Here is a 21846-nt window from a genome sequence, read left to right on the forward strand (position 1 = left end):
AGAACAACCCCCGTATCCCGTGGGATGGAGCTCCCGAATCCAGTCGCAAGGTTTCGCAAGCCCCCGGTGCTTAAAGAAAAGGTTCATCTCAACACGAGTTGACCAACATGACGAGAGGCATGAGGCGCGGTTTGCGATCTTCTGCTCGTGTTTCGCCTTTCAGCTATGTGGATGAGTAGTGTTCGAGCCTGTGCCATTCGCAACTCGGGCCACAAACCTGACCCCGCCGACAGGGAGCCTGGTGTTGGAGAATCAACGTCACAGCCCTAGGGACCCCCAGTAGTGCCTGCAAGTAGACATCATGACATAAACAATGCTTTAGCAACCAGCTGAAACGAGAGCGTCGCAGCTGCCCAATCAGAAAGGTAAGCCCGAGTTGGCAGCTACGGCAGGAGAAACCCTGGTACTAAGTACATTCCCGGCAAGTGCCAGGTTGTCATGTCACTGGATTGCCCATGAGGCTGTTCCGGACGTTCAGTTTCGCCGGTCCGAAGACAATCTCTCATATCCACGAAAGACCGTTCTCAGGTCTCTCTGTGTATCTGACGTGGACGCAACACAACTTGATCTTGGGAATGAGGCGGCTCGCAATCTGGTAGGTACTGCTGTGGCAGTGTACCCTCCCTCTCCATCATACTATGGAGGTTTGTGTAGACCGGGCCCGAGACGGAGAAGTTGACATGGTTTACGCGAATACTTCTACATTCGGTCAAGCGGGTAGGCGCCCAATCTGGAATCATGGATATACACATATAAGATGAAGGTATCCGTACTTCGAGAGGGTCCATTGTTCAAGCAGCACTCCACATCTCGTCCAGATAACAAACGTCACACATCTCCTGAAAACCTCTTTGCACAAAACTTAACTTCCCTTCCCCGTCTCAACATGGGCATCCTCTCCCACTCAGGTGGAAATTCAACATGTCCAGCCGAGCCCGCCAATGCCAATGCGAAAGGAGTGCCTGTCGCAGGTTCCTTGACATTCCAGCATCTCATGCAAATCATCGGCTGGGTCTGCTTTGGCGTCACGGCACTACTCTCCCTGGGACTCATGATTCCTCATTTCCTGCACTACAGAGTTCCCAACGAACAACGACAAATCATCCGCATCATCTTACTACCAGTCGTCTACTCTCTTGTCTACGCGGTCTCACTCCAGACCTATAGCGGCGCGCAATACCTCGAGCCCATCGCGGCGCTCTATGAAGCGGTGGCTTTGGCATCCCTGTTCTTGCTCTACGTCGACTTCGTCGCTCCTGGCGCCGGCACCAGAGACGAATTCTTCAGTAAACTCGAAAACACGAAGAAAAAGGGACGACTTGTTCCTGGGGGGAGCCTGAAATGGTTTCGTGTACGTCGTTTTCTCGTTCAGACCATCCTGTACTATGCTAACTTTAGCACAGCGCACCTGGAGAATCGTCTTCTTCTACCTAGTCGCATATACAATCCTCATCGTCGCGCAAGAAATCACCCAAGCAGTTGGAGTCTACTGCGCGACCTCGATGAAGCCAAGATTCGCTCATGTCTGGGTACGTCCTCCCACGGACTTCTCCTCTACACTGAACAACCAATACTAACGCCTCTCCCTCTACAGCTACAAGTCTTCGAACTCGGGTCTACAATAATCGCCATCATCAACGTGATCCGCTTCCAGCGTCGCCTCAAACACCACATGGTTGGACGCAAGGCTCTTCCCAAGCTCCTCAGCTTCAAACTTTTCGTCGCCGTAACCACGATTCAGCACGTAAGTTCAGCAGCGTTTTCCACCCTGAAGGAAAGCTAATCCGATCACAGTTTGTTTTCAGCATCCTCTCCTCGCATGTCTCAGGCAACTCAAAAGTAACATACCACGACATCACCATCGGTATACAGGCTCTACTTGTCTGCATAGAATCCCTGATCAACGTGGTCTCTTTCTACTTTGTCTTCCGTGCTAGCGAGTATAAACACAGTCAGAAGGAGGATGGTGCTTCTCTCACCGTTTACGGTCCAGCAGGAGCATTGCTCAACTCGCTTAACCCGACGGACCTGCTCCGTGGCATCATCTTGGCGTTTGGAGGGTTTGCTAAGGTCTAGGACTATGTGATGAGCTCGGTGTTGAGGTGTTTGATCGTTTTGGAATATTGATTTTCTGGGGACGGGATTGAGGAGTTCTGAATGGGTACCGTTTGGCGGTTTTGGTCTACACGTATATAGAGGTTGAATGGCAGTTAGCATGGAGTTTATGGATGGCTGAATATCAAAATGCCGCATTGTGTTTGAAATTGCAATTTCGATATCCTCCTGTCCTTTTGTTGAAGCTCTTTTCAATTCACAATCTCTCCTAACGTTACAGGGCTGGCAAACTGCGCACACCCTTGTTCTGACATCGTGCAAACACAGGATTGAGTCGTCGGACTGGTTCTTGCTGTTACCACATGATTCAAACTCCAATAGCATGACTGACGACAGGCAACCTGTCAGGCATGGTCATTTGGGCCTGAACATAGATGTATACAGACACAGGTCATGGTGTCTGACAGAGTCATAGGAAGGCCGCGCGATGGACGACGAGTTGTTACGTTGGCCCAGATGTCGAGGGGATCCTCACACAACTGATAGACCGAACGACACGTCGATACAAAGACTCCTAGAGAAGCACCAGCTTTGGCAGCACTATCGTGCCATCTTATGAACCACACTGTGGAAAAATCTGTCAATATCCCATCTATGAGTCTCCACCCGATGCCAACAGAGCAAAATCTAATCAAACACATCACTAGCAACCCGTTCCTCCAACATTGCCGTAAACCGTCTTTGCACCTCCGCCTTCTCCTCGTCCGACCCTTCGCGCCCTCCCTCCTTCTCGGCAACCATCTCAGCGATCTTGACAGCAGCCTCCCTCACACCATCCCTAAAACTCCCCGTCCCACAGACATACACCCGTGCCCCACCCCTCCACACCTCAACAACATCCCTCGCATCCCTCACCATCCGCTCCGAAACATACTTACACCCTTCCGACTCTTCACTGTCCCTCGAAAAAGCATACCTCACATCAACCACGCCCCGTCTCACCCACTCATCAATCTCCCCGCCGTACAACCTATCCTCAGTCTTACTCCGACACCCGACGAACAACTGCGCCCTCGCCATTTTACGTCCTGGATTAGCACGCATCTGAACATCCCGGCTCTGCAAGAACCCGCGGAAAGGCGCTATCCCAGTCCCCGCAGCGAACATGAGTAACGGCGTGGATTCAGCGTCCAGAGGTAATCGGAAGCTCTTCTTCGCGCTGGGCCTTACACTGACTTGAATGGAGTCACCCTTTGTCAATGAGCGCAAGTAACTCCCACAGACGCCTTCAAATCTTTGACGTTGTTCTGGATCCGACAATGCCGGAGTCTCGATCACCCCGTAAGTTATACTGCATTTATTCGCGTCGGCCAGAGGGGACGAGGAGATACTGTACTGCCGCACATGCAGTGGTGGGAGGAGGCCCAAGAATTCGCCAAAAGGAAGGTTGACACTTGCGTGCTTGACCAAAAGATCGAATGGACTTGTTCTCTTGCTGACCATCTCGGTCTCAAACCTCGTGTCATCATCGGCGAGACCCTCCAGATACGTCTTATCGGTGTTTTCGGCGGTGTACATGGCTAGTGTGCGCAGATTCTAGACAAAGCCGTTAGCAGCAGTTCGAAGAGCAAGGACGCAAAGTGGATACCTTCTTCGTCGCAGGTTGCGAAAGCTCAACGTAACTCCGGAGAACATCAAACGCCGAGAGCGGAACGTTCTTAGGGATGATAGATGGCCCCGTCGCTTTCACAGTGACGACCGCGTCCCAGGGCAGGCCAAAGTGCGCCATGACGCGTTTGACGCTCTTTTCCGAGTTGAGGGGGAGTACTGCGAGGTAATCGCCACATTCGTAAGTCAGGTCGGACGGCAGCTCAATCTCCATGTGGCACTTGGTCGGTTCTCCAGCGCCAGTAAGCACTCTATTCTCCGTGACTTTTCCGATGCTGACGTCGTAGCGAAGACTCGAGGCGCGAGCATTGGTCGAGACCTCGACGTCCATTTGAATGGTGGGTTGAGAGTCGTCCGATGCTTGCCCAGACACGTTCGGCCACAAAGAGGTATCGAGCCAGTCTTCGAAATCGCCGTACAGATTGCCCTTGGCTGCGTCGGCGTAGCCTGCAGGTGCGATGCGTCTGGCTCCGTACTTTGCGAGCAGGCTGTCGGTCAGCTTGGGGATACGATGGAAGGTCTGAGACCATTCTCCTAAGCACGTTGTTAGCATCAGGTCACCAAGTAGAAAGAGGGGCTATTTACTATGACCGCACCCAAACACGGTATACTCGACGCCGGACAGAGAAACCTCTTTGCAGCCTTGAAGCCACTCGATGAATCTGGCTGCATTATCTGGAGGCTGTCCTTCGTAGGATGAGGTGATAACAACAACAGGTGAGCCTTTAGGCATCGAGTCTGTAGCGCCGTCCATGTCCATGACACTGGCCTGGAACCCGTGAGACGCAGCATTCGATGCCAACCTCTGAGCGAAAGCTTGGCATGTCCCAGTATTCGAGCCATACAGAATTGTCATTGGCTTTGTCGTCGACGACGATGATCCAGGGCGCGGAATGTCCCCATAGAGTTCCGTCGCCTTTGTCACGCCGTTGGTGCCGCCCATTCGAGTCTTGTTATGTATGATCCTGTCGACAGTCGTTGCGTCCATATTCTTCCGTGGCGTGACTCGGACATAGAGATCGTCAGGCTTGATGGTCAAGTTTTGCTTGATTTTCAATATGTACTTGGGATCATCCAGCTTCACATCGAAATTCTGGAGCACCATGGCAATTACGAGCATCGATTCTTGCCAGGCAAAAGGACGGCCAATACAGGCTCTCTTTCCGTTTCCAAAAGGCTGTGCTTTGTCAACGTCGTGCCACAGCAAATATGTAGGATGTCAACTCACCTTCCAGCAACCAGGGTGCTCACTCATGATCTTGTCGAAGTTTTCGTCTGCCATACGATCAGGGTCAAAGTCTGCCGCAGTCTCGCCCCAGACCTTGGGGTCCCTTTGAGCTTTGCCCAGCAGGATCACCACCTGATCGTCCGATTCGATCTTATATCTTCCGCCATCCACAGTCACGATATTGTGTGCTATGTCGGGATTTACCTTCTTCTGCAAGACGGGGACAGTGGGCGAGAGACGAGCAGTCTCTCGAAACACCGCATTCAGATACTTGAGCTTGTTGATATCTTCGACTTCGATCGCTCTGGTGCCAATGACGTCGTCAACCTCTTTCTGAGCTTTCAAGTAGGTGTGAGCGTTCTTCAGCAGATGCGCCATTGCAAATGACAGGAGCCCGGACGTGGTTTCGTGACCTATCAGGATTTAGTATAGCTTCTGTAGCCGGGCCATTCTGACTCACCAGCAATAAGGAAGGTAGTCATCTGTGCTGTGATCAAGTCGTCACGCATGACTTCACCTGTCTTTGGGTCTTTCCCATAGATCAGAGTGTTCAAGAAATCCTTCTTCTCCACAGGGTCGGCCCGTCTGTTCTCGACTATGTCCATACCGACCTTCTTCATGAAAGCAAGGCCTTTTTGACGTTCAGCTTCCTTTCGGAACATGAGCTTGTTGACGAAACCAGGTCTGCTGTTCTTGGCATTGTTTTCCTTCAAAACCACCAGCATTGCTTCCACGAAAGGGTTCATAGCCTCGGTGTAGAAGGAATTGAAGCGATAGTTCATGGTGCATAGCGCAATGGTGTCGAGTGTCAGTTTCGTGAAGTCATCCGTGACACATATTCGATTTTCGGGGCCTTTTCTTGCCCAGGAAAGAATGAGTTGGTTGGCAATGTCTTTCATGTCTGTAAACATTTCTTGAACCGACAGCGGTGCGAATGCTGGCATCAGAATCCGATGGCCCTGAGCCCAGTCCGGGTCTTCGTTGGGGGCTGTGAAAAGACCTTTCGCATCTCCATCGTTCGCAATCACTGGAGGTACCTTAACGAAGCGGCGCGCGTCGGTCAATTCTTCCAGCAGAGATTCTGAACTGCATATGATACGGCGAGGTCCTGGACCTACCGAGGCCTGATAGATTGGTCCATAGATATCAGCAACACGCTCCAGAGATCGAAGAATGCTGCCTTCACCATCCCATAAATCTATGAGGTTGCCGATAATGGGAAGTCCGCGTGGCCCGGGGATCTTTTCCGTCATATTAGACAATCAAGCAGAGGTAACAGAACAGGACATCAATGTCTAGGGCAAGAAAAGACAAGAAAAGGATAAGGAGGGTATCTTGAAGATGAGGATGAACTTGACCTTGGGACCATCCAGGACAATAAATACCTAACTGCAGCGCTCCTCGGTGCGTATTTTGCACACGAGGCACCGATCTCAGCTTCAAATCCGCAAGGCATGGCATTGTGTTGTAGCGATCCATATTCGACATTGGGTATGCAGCTCGAAGCTGACGCAACATCTGGGATGGCAGCAAGCCGTGAACTGCCAAAGCAAGAGAACAAAAGCAGAAGAAAACGCGAGTCTAAAGCCACGGAGAAGTGGAGCAGTATCTCGGTATGCTGTCATGCATAGCCCCCCTGGGAACGTGCCTGACTTCTAGCCTGGGAAAGCAGATGGAGCGCCTGTAACATCCTCCGGAACGCTGAGATGTCCCGATCCGGCATGACGGTGTAGGGACTCAGAGACCCTGCCTTCAGTGCATAGCCGCCGTTCAGGCCACCCACGTTGTCCGATCATCACTGTGAATCCGTGATCGATTTCTGCTGTGCTACCGTCGAATACCGCATGTTTCCCAAACTGGAAAATCCTCGTATATATCGCATCGTGATTGCGCAATAATCCGAAACACGGAAGCAGGGTTGGGCCAAAAAGCATCTCACACAAATATTCTTGTCTCCAAATAGAGTCCCTGGAATCTCGAATAGGAAGGCTTAACATTTCAGCTCCAGTAAGTGCATTACTTGTACCTGGTTCGTCCAGTAGACCCAGTACAATACCGTAAACAGGCATTGAAGGGACTTGAGGCTGTATTCGACCCTCAACCCCAGCGAGTAAGTTCAACACGTACTCTCTTCTCATCAAATCAAAGCGCCAACATATATACGAACTTGTGCGTGCCATTCGTGCGTGCCGTGCCTACATGGTACAATGTCCCCGAGCTTTAGCCTCTGCAAAGAGCTTTGCAAGCTCTGTGCAAACACGAAATGCTTCTTCAATGCCGCTTGCAAACCACAAAATAAACCTTGCCCTTCACGCGTGATTCGAGCCTTGAAACTCCTTTGCTAATGCTCCACAATCAACCAGACTCGCACCCTCCATCTAAATACAGGCTTCAGATATAGGCCTTGGTCATGAAAGGAACGGCTTGGGAGATGACCCCTAGCCTCGAGCAGCCCTTCCCGTGTTCCCTCATGCTAGCGGCCGATATCGATGATGCTGCACAACAGTAGAAATGTGCGTGTGACGGTAACCGACAGGTGTTCAGGCACGAAATTTGTAGAACGCCATGGGTTGCAGAGCGCCAGGTGCATTCCAGTATATAACATCAAAACCCAAAGGGATTGTCAGCGGCTGTACCACAGTCAATATTCATCCTGAGGTTGATAGAACCGCATAAAACTTACTAGCATTGGCAAGATTTGCACGGCGACCTGTAGGTTGAGGGGTCAATTTCTTCGCTGTTGATCCGAACTTGATGTTGGGAGCCGGCCCGGTTTTCTGTGCCTGCAATGGTGCAACGGTAGGGAATTGAGGGATTGGTGGCGGCGAAAAGCTTTGGAACCCATTCTGTTGTGGTGGTTGACCAAATCCTGTCGGCTGTGGCTGAAGTTGCTGTTGGAAGCCTGTAGGCTGGGGTTGAAACGGCTGAGGCTGAGCTTGAAACGGCTGAGGCTGACCGAACCCTGTAGGCTGGGGTTGGATGCCTTGACCAAAACCATTGCTTTGGGCTTGCTGGAGCGGTGCTGTATACCCAGTTCTCTGTGGCTGTAGAGCCGGTGGAAGAACGGAGTTCACACCGCCAGGTGCTGGACTTTGCTGGTAGGGAATCCCGGTAGGTTGTGGTTGGAACGACGGGCGAGGGTCTGCAAAAGGACTTCCAGCAGCGTTCCCGTTAAGATATGGCTGCTGGAATTGCGGAAATTGCTGTTGTTGTTGGAAGCCAGTAGGTTGTGAAACCAGACCAAATTGACCATAGCCAGTTGGTTGACTTTGCAACTGCATCTGTTGGTATTGTTGTTGCAAACGTTGCTGGTTAAGATCATTCAAACTCTGACCAGGAGGTGCTTGCAGTGCCGAAGTCCGTGGAATACCAGTAAGTTGTGGTTGCAAAGCTTGAAGGCCAAACTGACTCTGCTGAGGATTCTGTGGTGCAGACGTTGGCCGTGGCGGTGGGGGTAGAAGACTTGCACCAGTAAAACTTTGTGGCGCCATGGGTCTCTGACGTGGTGGGTTCATCTGCTGAGGCTGGTAACCTGTCTGCTGTGGCTGTATTCCAGTCTGCTGAGGGGGCAGCTGTGCAAAGAATTGTGCATTGGCTCCTGTCTGCTGCGGTTGTTGTACGGGAGGAGCTGGCTGCGGTTGTGATGCTGGCGCTGGCTGAGAGGCTGCCGGTGCCGGGGGTTGCGCAGGTGTCGGCACGAGGGGAGCATCCAGCAGAGACAGATCTCGGATGGCGCCTGTGGGTGGTTTGGCAGCCGCCGGTGCCGGTGTTGGAGCAGCGGATTGTGGTGCCGGCTTCACAGTCCATGCATCATCATCAAACCCACCTCTCGGCTCTCTTGAAGGCCCCTCTGCCAAAGGTGTCGCTTTTGCCTCGGTCCTGGGTTTAGTGTCGCTGTCCACGGTCGAAAATGCTTCTGCATCGACAACGTCGTTGGTCTGGCGATTGGCATCAGGCCTGCCTCTGCGAGTGTTATTGTGCAGTGCCCCACCAGGACCTGAAAATATACCTCCTGCCGGAGCCTCGCCATTGGTCCCATTGACGCTTGCAGACCTGGTTCTTCCGAATCTCTGGTCGAGATACTTCATGACTTTGAGTGTATCGCCCTCCTTCAACCCCAAGGTACGTAGAGTCTCCGGTGTGATATCTGGTAGCACACTCTCGTCCATGGAGTCTCGTACCATCGCCTGAGCATATCTTTCACACTGATGCGGTCCCACGCCGGCCTTTAGGAAGAAGTCAAACCAGTCATAATCAGGGACCTTAGGTTGGTCGGAACCGCGAGGTACGATGCTGGCTCCGCTTCGAGAATTAGTTTGGTCCATTGATGATTGCTGACTTCGGCGTTTCTTGATCAAATCAGCCACTGGGATGTGATCCTCAATCGACTCGTTCGTCACCTTCTCAATATATTCGAGGTCTTCTGGCGACATTTTCGTCACGGGAACGGCGATTTTGACGCCATTGACTTTGTGCAGATGGATCTTGCCGTCTGCCACTCCTAGGAATTGGGCCTCAACTTTGAAAGTTCCAGAGTGGTCAGTCCACGTCCGTACTTTAGCTGTATCGGGCTTGGATCGTTTCTTCCGGTCATCTTTGTCTTTGCGGTCTCTGCGACTTGACTGGTCGTCTGCAAGACTGCTACCGCGCTGAGGGATCTCGTTGCGCGACCGTGCCTGTTCGGCTTCTTGGCGGGCTTTGTCCGCCCTTGCTGCTTCTCTGGCCAGCCTTTGCTCCTCCAGCCGGTTCTGTTCGATGGTGGATAGGCCGGCATTGATGCCGGATCGCGATGGCGGCTCAACGTTGACGAATCCGGTCACCTCGATATAGCTACTCGGCACAACGCCTTCTTTGCCATTCTTGAGACGCCTCACGTTCCACCATTCCTCCGATTTAGTATCATCCAGGACAATGACTTCATCTCCTACGCCAACTGTGACCTCGTCATCACCCTGAGCCATGAAATCGTAGAGGATTTGCCCCTTCTTGTGGCTAGCGCCGCCAGAAGCCGCCTCAATGACTTCTCTTATGCCTTCCGCGCGCTGCGCTCCGGCGATTTCGCCAAGGGCACGGACAATCTCCTCGGCGGTGTCTTTGGCGCCGGCATGAAGGTCTAGACTTTTACTGGGTCTGACGAGCTCGATAAAGACATGCTTGCCCTCAATGGAGTAATGCGTCATCTTATCAGCGGTCCATTCCTGCGAAGGGCCGTCTCTTGACTTCTCCGGAGACAGCATGATTGTACCTGTCGCAATATTGATGCCCAATGTGGTGGGCATCTTTCTTCTGCGGCCCATGGCCGAAACCATCTCGTTTATGTTGTACAAATGATAACCACCCGGAGAGTTGATTGGCGCATCGTCATCATCAGGCCGTCCAATCGCGCGATTATAGGGAGGAGAGGGAAGAACTCCCTGTGATTCGTCGTCTTGGGAGGCGTAGGAGATTGGAGGAGGCCGCGCCTGGGATTGAGGTCTTTGTGGCAGAGCTGGGGCTTCTTCGTCGTCGTCCGATGCTTCCGGCGTGAGTTCTTGCCGTGGTGGTGACTGGATGCGGCGGGCAGCTGTAGGTGAAGTGGGAGCACCTCCTCCAAGGACGCGGGCGAGGCTGGCTGCGGCGGGACTTTGAGGTGCTCGCGTCGGGAGTGTTGGCATGGCGGGCTCTGGTGCAGCTGGAGCAGCCTGCCTGGAAGAAGCCGCTGGGGAAGACGAGGACGCATCGCCAGTAATGTCGATATAGTTCGCAGGCGCGAAGCCGAACTCACCGCCTATGCCAACCAAGGTCCAGTCGGGGTCCGAGGTATCGTATACGTCAAGCGCAGCATCTTCGGTGAATGAGACCTCCTCGTCCGTCTGCCGAGTATAGTCGTACAGTGCCCTTGCGCTGTGTGTCGGATTGGCCTCCTCGACGTAATTATTTGGGATCAGCCCTTCTGGTTCATCATCATCGTCTCCAGCTGCCTTCTTCTTCGCCTTCCACCAGTCATCTTCCGCGCTCTTCTCAAGGATATATAGTAGCTCTCCCTCTTTGATCTCTAGTTCACCGGTGCTTTGCGGCTGGTAATCGTAAACTGCCGTACATACTGCCACGAAGCCCATAGTGGGAACAAAATGGATGGCAGTCAAGCAGGACGACACTGGGAAAGGAGGATTATGAGCCAAATGCCATGAGCTGAAATGCGGCGATAGATTATGCCGGACTTGTTGAAGGAGCGAAAGTTGAGTGTTTCGTGTGGCTCTTTAAGCGAGCAGGTGTCGTAAGATGAGATGAGTTGACCGACGACGACGCGGGTGTGTTTGGGGATTACTCGTTGCAGAGGAAGGCTCCCTCGGAGAAAGGGACAAAGAGCTTGAGGTAGACAAGTCGCTCAAGTCATGCAAGGCTTGCGAGAGAAATGCAGGTCTAGTTTCATGGGTTGATTGATAGAGTTGCTGTCATGGATGGATGGATGGGACGCAGGTGCTCCGATTCCAGGAACCATGGCAAAGCATGGCACCAAGTAACTTACCTTACGGAGGAACTTACTGCTACTAAGTTATTGTCGGCCCGCCAGCTGTAACTCAACTTACCTGGTACGGTACGACGACGACTCTGCCAAGCCATTATGTAATCCTCATTGGGCTTTTCCATCCAAACTCTCCTTCATCAGGCTTCATGCTTACATGCCATATTCAATGCAGAGCCATATTAATACGGACATTCATTTTCTCACAATGGGATGAGCGGAGAACAATATGCCAAAGTGTCTTCTTACTGTGCTAGTATTTTACAACTCTCCTCAACGCTACCTGGGCGTTTGATGGCTTGGGAAAGGGACGTATTCCAGGAGCACTGGCGGTCGTAGGCGACCGCTTATCACACCTCCTCCACGTACTCTTCCTGACTGCCAGATGTCTCATCTTCGTCTTTGTCTTTGTCTGTGTTGGGTGTCTGGGTAGGCTCTTCCTCATCCTCGTCTTCGGCTGAAACAATGCCTCGCAGTTGTATATGGCCGTTCACATCATCTAGTCGCTCGATCTTCCAGTCTTTGGCGCCTGCGAGCTTTTGCAACTCTTTGCGGAAGGACTCGACATCCTCAGGACTGAGATCGAGCTTCTTGAGTTCGGCGGCGGACAAACTCGACACCTGACCATCCTTCTGCATGATGACCGTCTCTGCCTTCTCGTCCTGTGTAAGTACGATGCGTCCTCTTTCCAGCCTCTTTCCCTCACGACCAACATATTTCATGGCACCGACCTCGATATGGCCCAACACAATTTGCGCCGATTTGCCTTGACCGAGTGTCTGCCGCGTGTTTCTCTCGTCAATGGCAGCATCCCACGAGGCGACCTCGTCTTCTGTGATAATCTCTTTGCAAGTAATGGGATGAGCTCGGCTCTCCTTTGGCGGCTGAAAGGCTACGTCGTTGCACAATCGTGGTGTATAGATCATCATCAGATAGGCACAGGTGGCTGTTTCTTTGATCCAGCCAATCCGATCTGTTAGTTGAGGGTTGCAATGGAATTGTACCTCAATCTTGCGGTTGTTGCCAGTGAGATCGCATGGAGTTCCTCCTTCGAGTCTCTGGACCAAGTAATTTGTTTCTGCTTGAGACTTGACCTCTGTTGACGGAGCCAGATCATTCGGTCCAGCCGACTCGGGCTTCTTTGGCATTTCAAACTTGCCGAGGACGTAACTAGGAGTGGTGGGATCCTCCTGCGGCGGCCAAACTCTGCCATTGGCACCAGGCGGGAGAGCGTGAAACTGGGTCACCTGAGAATTGTAGCAGAATGAGTACGTCCACCATCCCGTCGAATAGTATAGGCACTGATTTGAAGCCATTCCCTGCAGGAGCTCTGACCCTCGAGTGACTGCATGATCCAGCTCTTTCTCGCGGTCTGCCGCCGATGGCTCCTCTCGTGTGCCATTGTTGACGCCTGCTTTAGCCTCTGGTATGAAGCACAGATGGGGGTACCCGTGTAGCAGAAGGCGCTCATATGTGCCAGGGGGATAGGATTCGGCTTCTGGCGCAGTTTCGTGACCTTCGGTATTGATTTTGGAGGATAGGTCACTCACGTCCGAAGTTGCCGGAGCCGTGTCGGAGAAGAGATTGCCTCCATCGCCATTCGACAGCAAGGAGGCATCAGCCTCGAGAACATAGGAGTCGGCGAACTCTACGGCATACTGTTGGAAGTTAGCAGGTAGACCTGACAATAGAGGAAGCGTATGGTACAACCTGTGGGAATGCAAAGAGATCATCATTGACGCTGAAGGCGCTCTCGCTTGCAAGACAGCGTCCAACGAATACAACAACGGCGGCTAAAGGCAACACCTTCATAACGACCGCCTCATGGTATCGACTGCTCACTTCTGGGCCAAAGTGTGGTTCTCAAGCATGCACTTTCGGAGTTGGAGAAGCAACACGTCGCAAGATACTGCGAGGTTGGGGCGCGGATCGCCCATTTGACAGCCGGCTAAGAACGTCATTTCCGGGGTCCAGGTATCGCTACTAACTTAAGGCCACTGTAAGTACCTCTCAGAGCTACTCTCCTACCTGTTCTACTATGTATCACTGGTATATGTCAGCAACAACAGATTTGATAGAGTTCAACGCGGCATCAAGTGATATGCAGGGTCAGTTCAATGCATCCTCTTCCCGATTACATCCAAGGCTTTCATAGACAGGGGTGAAGTGTACAAACCCAAACACTTCCACCAGTCAAGGCCACGACATCCCGTTGCTCAAGATGACTTACTTCATGTCATCTTCTTATTCCGGAGACGTGGAGAGTTGGCGTTGCATGGATGCTTCAGGCCTCCCTCACCTGCTACGCCGAGATGCGTTAACGTAAATGAGAGTTCATTGTTGAGTTTCGTCAAGCCACCACGGCTCGCCCGACGCCTGACCAAGGCTAGGAAAGTCATGATGTTGTAAAACCGTAGGCAGATGGGTCAAACATATATCTCCGTCAGCAGCGACTTCAGGTAAGAGCTTGCTGACCGACTTTGCACTTACTTTGTGACTTGTAGAGCATACACATTCCTTCAATATGCTGGGGATCGGACAAACTTCAACTTGGTCGCTCTGGACTGCTCTAGCACTGAACCTGCTTGCTGCACTTCTCCGGCAGCGCTATCAAAAGGGTCTCAACAGGTACAATGGGCCCATTCTGGCCTCCTTTACAAGTCTATGGAGGGTCTGGAACACCTACCGGAATTCCACGAATCTTCCCTTTCTCGCCTGGCAGGAGAAGTATGGTGATGTGATACGACTTGGTCCAAATATGCTCGTCTTTACAGATCCAGCCTGCATCAAGGACATCTATACCTCTGGCTTCGACAAGGTGAGCTTGATCCAGTCCTTGGTCCCGGGCAAGCAGCTGACGCAAGGATCTCAAGTCCGGGCAATACATGGTCAATGCAGGGGTGAGTCAAGGCAAGATCGTTCCTAATATTTTCTCGACCCACGACAAAAAATGGCACAGTCAATTGCGGCGCTGTGTCAGCAACGCCTTCTCATTGACGTCGATCGTCCAGTATGAAGCTCAAGTCGACCAAACACTCGCAACCTTCTTGGAGAAGATGGACAGTCTCTTTATCCACCAGAAGGGAATGGGGTCTATGGACCTGGGACTATGGCTTCAATACTTTGCCTTCGACGTGATTGGAAAGCTCAGCTACAGCTCTTCATACGGTATCCTTGAGTCGGATGGGAAAGATGATGCTATGATACATACCATTTCGCGCTTCTTTGAGTATGTCGCTATGGTAGGTATGCCCACGTGGATGATCATCTGGCCCGAAGCTGATTCATAACTTTGCAGGTGGGCGTTTGGCCTATGCTCGATCGTCTCCTGAGAAAGAACCCGATCCTCCTATTTCTTGGACGACACGGCTGGTACGACAAACCTACTCCCACTGTCCCATATGCCCGAAAGCAGCTTGCAACTCGAAAACGCAACCAGCTTGTTGAGGGCAGCGATGCGGAAAACCCTGGCCAGGGTCGTCAGGCAGATATCCTGCAGAAACTACTCGAGGCGCAAAGGCAGCAACCAGATCTCATTGACGACAGAACGCTGCTGGGACTTTCATTGTCAGCGATCAACGCGGGAAGCGACACGGTGTCTACAGCGCTATCTGGAATTCTGTACTATCTGCTAAAGCATCCCTCAGCGATGGAGAAAGCGGTGAAAGAAATCCACTCAAAACTCCCTCCACCAGCGAAGAGTGCATCTCTTGGTGAGGGCGTGGTATCGTACAGCGACGGCAGATCACTGCCCTATCTCGATGCCTGTATCCAAGAAGGACTCCGGTTGCATCCGCCTGCAGGTGGAGCAACATTTGAGCGTGTAACCCCTCCGCAAGGAGCAACGATCGCTGGCCACTTCATTCCTGGTCGGACAACCGTGTCTGGCCTTGCCTACCTCATGAACCGACACAAACCCACTTTCGGCGAAGATGCCCTAGAGTATCGGCCTGAGCGGTGGCTTGACAACGGCGGACCGGAAGAAGAGGCTCGACTCGCGGCTATGAATCGGGCAATGTTTGTCTTCGGTATTGGTCCACATACCTGCTTAGGAAGGAACATCGCACTGCTGGAGATTTACAAGACAATTCCAACAATTTTGCGTTGCTTTGAGGTGAGTTATATCCCAGAACATATGTCCCCCTTCGCACTGGCTTGCATCAGCTATGAAATACTATTTCGACATCTAACTCCACTGGATGTTTTAGATCCGACTGTCAGATCCGTCATTACCAATCAAGATCAGCAATTTCATGGTCATGAACATCCGAGGACTCTACGTGGATGTCAGGCGCCGGGACAGATAAGATTCGAGGAGGTTTGCTTATGTAACCACGTGATAAGGCTATAAGGCTGAATGCCCCTTGACATGGATCGCCAGTCTCGTAGGACGGGTATCGCTCACCCGCATTACGGTTTGGCATGAGCCCGGTCTCGGGCACCATGAGTAACCGAGTCGCAATTGACGAGAATCCTATCTTACACGATCCTACACTTCATGCCACAAAGAAGCTGGATCCACGTTCCATGGCGATTCCAAATCCCGCTCTAGCGCAGGAATGCTGCCGAGGCCGGATTCCGCAACGCACGAGGTTGGGCATGGGCTCCAGTGCTCAGTCAGACGCTACGAGGTCTCAGGTGTGTTGTCCTTGTCCAAGGTCTGTCCGCCGATCCAGAGCCTGCGCCACCACACGTAGTCCGAGTGGCGTACGGCTCATCGTCCCTGATATTTGGCCCGAGTACCGAATTGAACATTCGAATCAAGGTGCTGTGACTAGGGGATCTGCATGTACTGTAACGACTATGAAATTGACAATCATCTGACAGTTGAGTCAAGCAGGACATGGATATCGAAAGGGTGTTCGGGGTCTGTGTTGTTCCCCGAATCGCCCCGAGACTTAATAAGAGTGGTGTCAGATCTTAGCTACATCTCAGTGGGCCCTTTACTTAAGCATTGTTCAGCAACGTCCTTATTGCTAGGGGTCTTGCCAAAGATATAACCAGGGTCGTCAATGACGAGACCGTTCCGACATCTCTAGGCTCCTGAGTTTTGCAAGGGTCACCACTCTCGACGCTGTCAAGCACAAAAGACCATGGACAAACGCAGCTTCCTCGATACCGGACAACCAAATCAGGCAAGAACAGAATACTCAAGTCGAGACCTCTACCTGCCGGCCTCAGCACTTGACGGTTACTGCAGCGATGCACGCTTGCAACACCTGTTCAAAGCCCTTCGTGCGCAAGTTCGTTGACCTTCTTCCTATAGGGTTGTTGTGGCTGACGTCTTTCTCAGAGATAGCCTGAACCGGCATTTGAAGATGCATGAACGAGGGCCAAAGATCCGAAAGAAATCGTGCGATAGGTGTCAGAAGTGAGGATTTGGTCAGATCGTTCTTCGCCTTATGCAAGCTGACCGCCGCCTCCCCAGATCCAAAATCAAGTGTTCTGGTGAACGGCCCCAATGTCGAAGCTGCGAACATCGCCGAGCCTCGTGCATCTATCCACGGTTTCCTGAATCGAAGTCGAGAAGCGACGTCCATCCAAGCATTGATGTACCTCCCATCCTCGAGCTTGAACCACCTAATTCACCGCCTCAAGCCATCAAGCGATCGAATCAACAAGCTTCATCCTTTTTCTACACCCGCTCCGAAGAAGCCCTTCCAGATGAGGCTCTCGTGGTCCACGGTGTCGACTCGACCTCCCCCACAAAAGTTCCAGATGCACATCACTCTTCCTCTCAACTGCTCGACACTACCGACTACAATGCTTTCCCCATGGACCTCACAGGACTGTCAGATATGGACTGGTTGTTTCAGGATCCTCACGAGGAGAACTATTTCAATGACCTCTTGTTCAACAACGAACCACCAACTTCTAACACCAACAGTTTCACATATAGTGAACAGAGCTGGCCAAGCACTTCCCAGGAGCCTGCAGCAAAATATCTCAGTTCTCGAGACCGCCAATGTGACTGGCCCTTGGATGGTGCCACCCCGACCGGCAGGCGATTGGACATCCCGAAGCTTGGAGAGAATCGATCGAGCCTACCAAACCGACCGTGTTTCTCTCGAGCGAGCTGGATCACCGAGGATGGCAGGGCGAAACTTCAACGCAGCATTTCCTGTCTGCTTGAGAAGCCCTTGTGGAGTGCCATCTCACTTGCCAACTTCCCCAGCAAGGAGAAATTGGACCATTGTATCGATCTGTTCTTTGCCAACTTCCGTCCGGTGATACCAATTCCGCAGTCGTGTATGTGCTCCCGGGATACTGACCGAATTCAATAGGTTGTGAGTTTCATCCACCAACCCACCTTCGATCCTACCAATGCGCCAGTTGTCCTTGTCCTGGCAATGACCAGCATTGGTGCTTGTTTTACGAACATAGATGGTGCACAAGCATTTGCAAAGGCAACGGCAGAGCTGTCAAGACGCATGCTCCTAGCGACGGAAGAACAAACCACACAGCTTGTCAAAACCGAACCATACCTGACTTCACAGATACTCCTTGGGATATATGGTTGCAGCAGTGGTGACAGACGTCTGTTCAGCGTGGGAGAAGCCTACCGAAGCACACTTATCCATAATGCGAAGCTCACCGGCCTATTCCACGACACGTCTCAAAGGATGCAATCACTCGTTGAATGGGATAGCACGGCACAATGGCAAGCGTGGATCCAACACGAGAGACGTAAGCGACTTGCGTGGGCGATATATGTGAGTGCTGGTATGTCTCTGGTTGCAGAAAACGTCCCTAACCCGCTTAACAGGAATTTGATGCATTGGCAAGCATTCTCGGGAATCAAAGACCAGTCATCAGCACTGGAGACCTAACAATCAGTCTTCCGGAGGACACTGAACGGTGGCAGGCTTCCTCGGCGTCTTCCTGGATGTCCCTTCGGCCCTCAGACTTCTCGGAAGAAGACGAGTCCATCGATTTTCGCAACACGATGCGGAGCGTGTTTGATCCCTGTGTTATGGAGACCATTCGATTCACCGACGTCCAACACATCCACATCATTGTCGTCACTTTGAGCCGTTTCTTATGGTCGATGAAAGAGCTTCAGCAGGGTCCAATCATGGATATGGGACCTGAGCGATGGCCTATCCTCGAGCATAAGAAGAATCTCCTGAGAAAGTTGGATTCCTATCTCGTATCGCCCTATGTGGCGAGGGACACCATGATGGTTGATGACGTCCAGAGAACAGTACAACGAGCGTTGATCATTCACACTTGTCATCTGTATGCAGCTTCGGATCTTATGGATTGGTTGCCTGCTTTGCTACGCTGCTCAGGTCGGAATGAGGCGGCTAGACAAAGGATGATCCAATGGAGTGAGGAGAATCAGGTTCAAGTTCGGTCGGTGATATACCACAGCGCGCAAACTCTCGCGATCTGTCGTGACTTTACTTTTAACACTCCCACAGAGGCTTTCCACGCATTTTATGCCGGCGCGGTCCTCTGGTACGCTTCATCGTTCCTGGCGCCGGCCAATTGCGGCGAGAGCAATCGCTTGCCGCTCCGGATCGATGAGCCTGTTCGAGGTGACCCTCTTGAAGCTTCCGATATCACGACGTGGGTCAACGATGGGGAAAACCTCATAATCAGTATGTATGGCGCGTCCGACCTCAGTATGGCATCGGGACGTGTGATAGTCGTAGAGCAGGCTGTTCGCACCTTGCAGAAGATGCGAGTCTGGAAGATCTCCGAACGATTCGCCAACATCCTGATACAGGTGATGCGAAGTGAAAGGCTGGAGACGGACACTGCGTACCCGTGAAGTCTTCCCGCGCCAAGCTTAAAGTAGCTTGGAGGCAGAATATCTCATCTTGCGAGAACGGCCGTGTCGTCACAAGCTTACTGCAGACTCTGTTTCATTCTACCGAGCAACGGTATCTGAGCGAAAGCAGACTCAATTACCATCCAGGGCAAACTCTTATGGCTTCGGGTGGTGCTCGCTGGTAGTATCGCTTGGCGTCGACTGGTGCAATGAAGCGAGCCAGTACCTGTCGCGCTCCTCCAGTTCGGCAGAAAAGGCACCGAAGTCAGCCATCCCATGCTCGGGGTAGGACGGCTTTAATGCCGCTATGGCGAGCCCACCGGGGCCTTGCCACCATTCACCAGTTTCTCCAGGTCGCTGGTTCGCAAGGCGTGCAAACCTAGTGGGGGATCCCCATACAGAGGGGCTCAAAAACGGACATGCGGCTGGCATTGACGTCGAGGAAACTTTGGCCTTCGGTCGAATACGTCGTGTGAACTTTGTACCGAGATGGGAATATGAATATGATGCGCGGAGGTCCAGCAGTCTTTGTCAACTAGGCCTTACGTCTGCCCCAAATTTCCAACCATGGCTATCATTGAGGGAGCCACTACTACTCTGAACGAGAAGGAGAAACTCGAGCAAGTGGAGGGACCCTCCACGCTCGACGTTGTGCAGCCCGAGTCACGACTATCCAAGTACATTCCGGGCGGCTACTCAAAGTCACGATGTCTCAAATTGCGCGGCAGGCCGATGATGTACGCCGTTCTGTTGTTGGCGGGCATCTCGATCATGTTCTTCGGCTATGATGCCAGTGTCATGGCCCAAGTCAACACCAATGCGGAGTATCTCGAACTCATGGGCGCTGCGGGTGGCACGTCCAAAGATGCTGCCCTAGTCGGCGGTATCGTCAGCATCTGGTTTCTCGGCTTCCTCATCGGTGCGCTCTTTGTGGGCTCATATGCCGACAAGATTGGTCGCCTGAAGACGATTGAGATTGGTTGTATCTGGGGTATCGTTGGCGCCGTTTTGCAAGCAGCTGCGCAGAATGTTGGCATGATGATGGTCGCACGAATCATTGGGGGAATTGGTTGCGGCCATTTGAACACGGTCGTGCCCATATGGTAAATGCCTTCCCCAATGCAGTCGAGTGCAGTATATTGACAGTGACCAGGACGTCGGAAATCGCCGACCCACACCTGCGTGGCGCGTTTGTTGCAGTCGAGTTTACCCTGGCGTTGACAGGAAGCACGCTGGCATATTGGATGGAGTACGGCTGCACCAAAACTCAGTCAGTCTCATTCGCCTGGCGCTTCCCGTTGGGATTTCAAATCATCTTTCTACTGTTGATCCTAGTCATGGTTCCCTTCTTTCCGGAGAGTCCTCGACATCTGGCGAAGACAGGCCGCTTGGATGAGGCCCAGGAAATCCTGGAGCAATGTCGCACGCACCCGGACCACGAGGCAATCCTGCAGGAAATGGAGGAAATCAAAGAAGCGATCCGCTTGGAAGCCAAGTCAGCTGCCTCGACATATTACACCATGCTCTTCAAGAAGGACGAGCTCCATACTCGCCGCCGCATCATGCTGGGAGGCGGCGTCCAGGTTCTGCAGAAGCTGACTGGTATCGACTTCATTGCGACATATGCTCCAGAGATGTTTGCTCTCGGAGGATTTTCTGGCGACAAGCCGGCATTGCTCGCTGGTGGAAACTTCATCTCGTACACAGCTAGTCTGGCATTGGCCATCTACCTGTGTGACCGTGTCGGGCGACGTCGTTTGATGCTGTCAGGGTGCACCATGATGGCAATCGTCCTCATTGTGGGCGGCATCCTCAGCCATGAAACCATGGCAAACAAAGGCAACAGCAAGGCTACTGGCTATGGCGCCGGTGTGACTGCGATTCTGTATATCTATACAGCTTTGTACGGAAGCACATGGCTCACCACCTGCTGGGTTTACCCTACTGAAGTGTTCCCCCTCGCAACTCGTGCAAAGGGAACAGCGTTGGCGACTGTGGCATTTTCGATCGCAGGAGGAGTGATCAACACCATCATTCCGTACCTGATTTCGGCCGTCAATTTTTGGATTTTCATCATCTTCGCGATCATCAATCTCTTGATGCTCATTCCGATCTATCTGTTCTATATTGAAACCGCAAATCGTCACTTGGAGGACCTAGATATTTTGTTTGCCAGCGACAGTCCGCTGGTTTGGCGAGCGGAGAAGGAGTTTGCAAGACGGAAAGCGCAAAACTCGCATCTTGAACATGAGTTGGAGGTCGTGTCCTAGTAGCTGCAATCGAAGCACGTGGGAACACAACTGTAGACTGCAAGAATAAATGAGGCTGTCTTTGCATTTCATGAGAGCGTGCTAGAGCACCTGTGAATGATCTCGCAGCAGTGGCACCGCAATGGCTGCGATATCTAAGCACCGTGCCAAACCGTTACCCAAGGACTTCGTGGCGGAGTCTCCTAAGTCGTCGTACCACGTGGCTGAAGCGACTGGAGGCATGTAGCCTCAAAGATCCATCATTCCAATGTCCGCACAATTCTCTTAAAACTCCTTGCTGTGCTCTGCCATCTTTCAGACGGATCGTGACGGTTGTGGAGGGAGGTTTCGAATGTCGTAATAT

At 52.2% G+C, this 21846-nt stretch overlaps 7 protein-coding genes across 7 annotated transcripts; 4 read left to right on the forward strand and 3 right to left on the reverse strand.

The window, feature by feature from the left end:
* The first annotated feature begins 331 nt into the window (after positions 1 to 331).
* EDD37DRAFT_633064 (organic solute transporter Ostalpha-domain-containing protein) lies at positions 332 to 2233 on the forward strand. The gene is made up of 4 exons (XM_062816764.1): positions 332 to 1351; positions 1404 to 1529; positions 1595 to 1744; positions 1795 to 2233. Exons 1-4 carry the CDS (start codon positions 758 to 760, stop codon positions 2074 to 2076), a joined length of 1152 nt encoding a protein of 383 aa, XP_062668714.1. The 5' UTR covers positions 332 to 757; the 3' UTR covers positions 2077 to 2233.
* A 417-nt stretch (positions 2234 to 2650) lies between these two features.
* EDD37DRAFT_444318 (NADPH--cytochrome P450 reductase-like protein) lies at positions 2651 to 6297 on the reverse strand. Its single transcript, XM_062812805.1, has 5 exons — positions 5412 to 6297; positions 4952 to 5364; positions 4309 to 4900; positions 3704 to 4257; positions 2651 to 3651 (listed from the first exon to the last, which is right to left on the reverse strand). Exons 1-5 carry the CDS (start codon positions 6202 to 6204, stop codon positions 2743 to 2745), a joined length of 3261 nt encoding a protein of 1086 aa, XP_062668715.1. The 5' UTR covers positions 6205 to 6297; the 3' UTR covers positions 2651 to 2742.
* Positions 6298 to 7343: 1046 nt separating this feature from the next.
* Positions 7344 to 11183, reverse strand: EDD37DRAFT_444353 (uncharacterized protein). The gene is made up of 2 exons (XM_062812806.1): positions 7635 to 11183; positions 7344 to 7581 (listed from the first exon to the last, which is right to left on the reverse strand). Exons 1-2 carry the CDS (start codon positions 11047 to 11049, stop codon positions 7556 to 7558), a joined length of 3441 nt encoding a protein of 1146 aa, XP_062668716.1. The 5' UTR covers positions 11050 to 11183; the 3' UTR covers positions 7344 to 7555.
* A 451-nt stretch (positions 11184 to 11634) lies between these two features.
* On the reverse strand, positions 11635 to 13352 carry EDD37DRAFT_633070 (amplified in osteosarcoma). Its single transcript, XM_062816765.1, has 2 exons — positions 13167 to 13352; positions 11635 to 13114 (listed from the first exon to the last, which is right to left on the reverse strand). The coding sequence occupies exons 1-2, from the start codon at positions 13266 to 13268 to the stop codon at positions 11807 to 11809; spliced, it is 1410 nt and encodes a 469-aa protein (XP_062668717.1). The 5' UTR covers positions 13269 to 13352; the 3' UTR covers positions 11635 to 11806.
* A 579-nt stretch (positions 13353 to 13931) lies between these two features.
* On the forward strand, positions 13932 to 16057 carry EDD37DRAFT_444485 (cytochrome P450). The gene is made up of 4 exons (XM_062812812.1): positions 13932 to 14274; positions 14330 to 14698; positions 14755 to 15570; positions 15665 to 16057. Exons 1-4 carry the CDS (start codon positions 13981 to 13983, stop codon positions 15761 to 15763), a joined length of 1578 nt encoding a protein of 525 aa, XP_062668718.1. The 5' UTR covers positions 13932 to 13980; the 3' UTR covers positions 15764 to 16057.
* A 500-nt stretch (positions 16058 to 16557) lies between these two features.
* Positions 16558 to 19251, forward strand: EDD37DRAFT_444391 (fungal-specific transcription factor domain-containing protein). The gene is made up of 6 exons (XM_062812808.1): positions 16558 to 16699; positions 16750 to 16827; positions 16885 to 17683; positions 17741 to 18169; positions 18223 to 19064; positions 19189 to 19251. The coding sequence occupies exons 1-6, from the start codon at positions 16659 to 16661 to the stop codon at positions 19190 to 19192; spliced, it is 2193 nt and encodes a 730-aa protein (XP_062668719.1). The 5' UTR covers positions 16558 to 16658; the 3' UTR covers positions 19193 to 19251.
* Positions 19252 to 19656: 405 nt separating this feature from the next.
* EDD37DRAFT_444393 (low-affinity glucose transporter HXT3) lies at positions 19657 to 21710 on the forward strand. Its single transcript, XM_062812809.1, has 2 exons — positions 19657 to 20336; positions 20387 to 21710. Exons 1-2 carry the CDS (start codon positions 19801 to 19803, stop codon positions 21501 to 21503), a joined length of 1653 nt encoding a protein of 550 aa, XP_062668720.1. The 5' UTR covers positions 19657 to 19800; the 3' UTR covers positions 21504 to 21710.
* Positions 21711 to 21846: the final 136 nt, after the last annotated feature.

Source organism: Exophiala viscosa (assembly GCF_022695815.1).
Source record: "Exophiala viscosa unplaced genomic scaffold EDD37scaffold_7, whole genome shotgun sequence".
Lineage (NCBI taxonomy): Eukaryota > Fungi > Ascomycota > Eurotiomycetes > Chaetothyriales > Herpotrichiellaceae > Exophiala > Exophiala viscosa.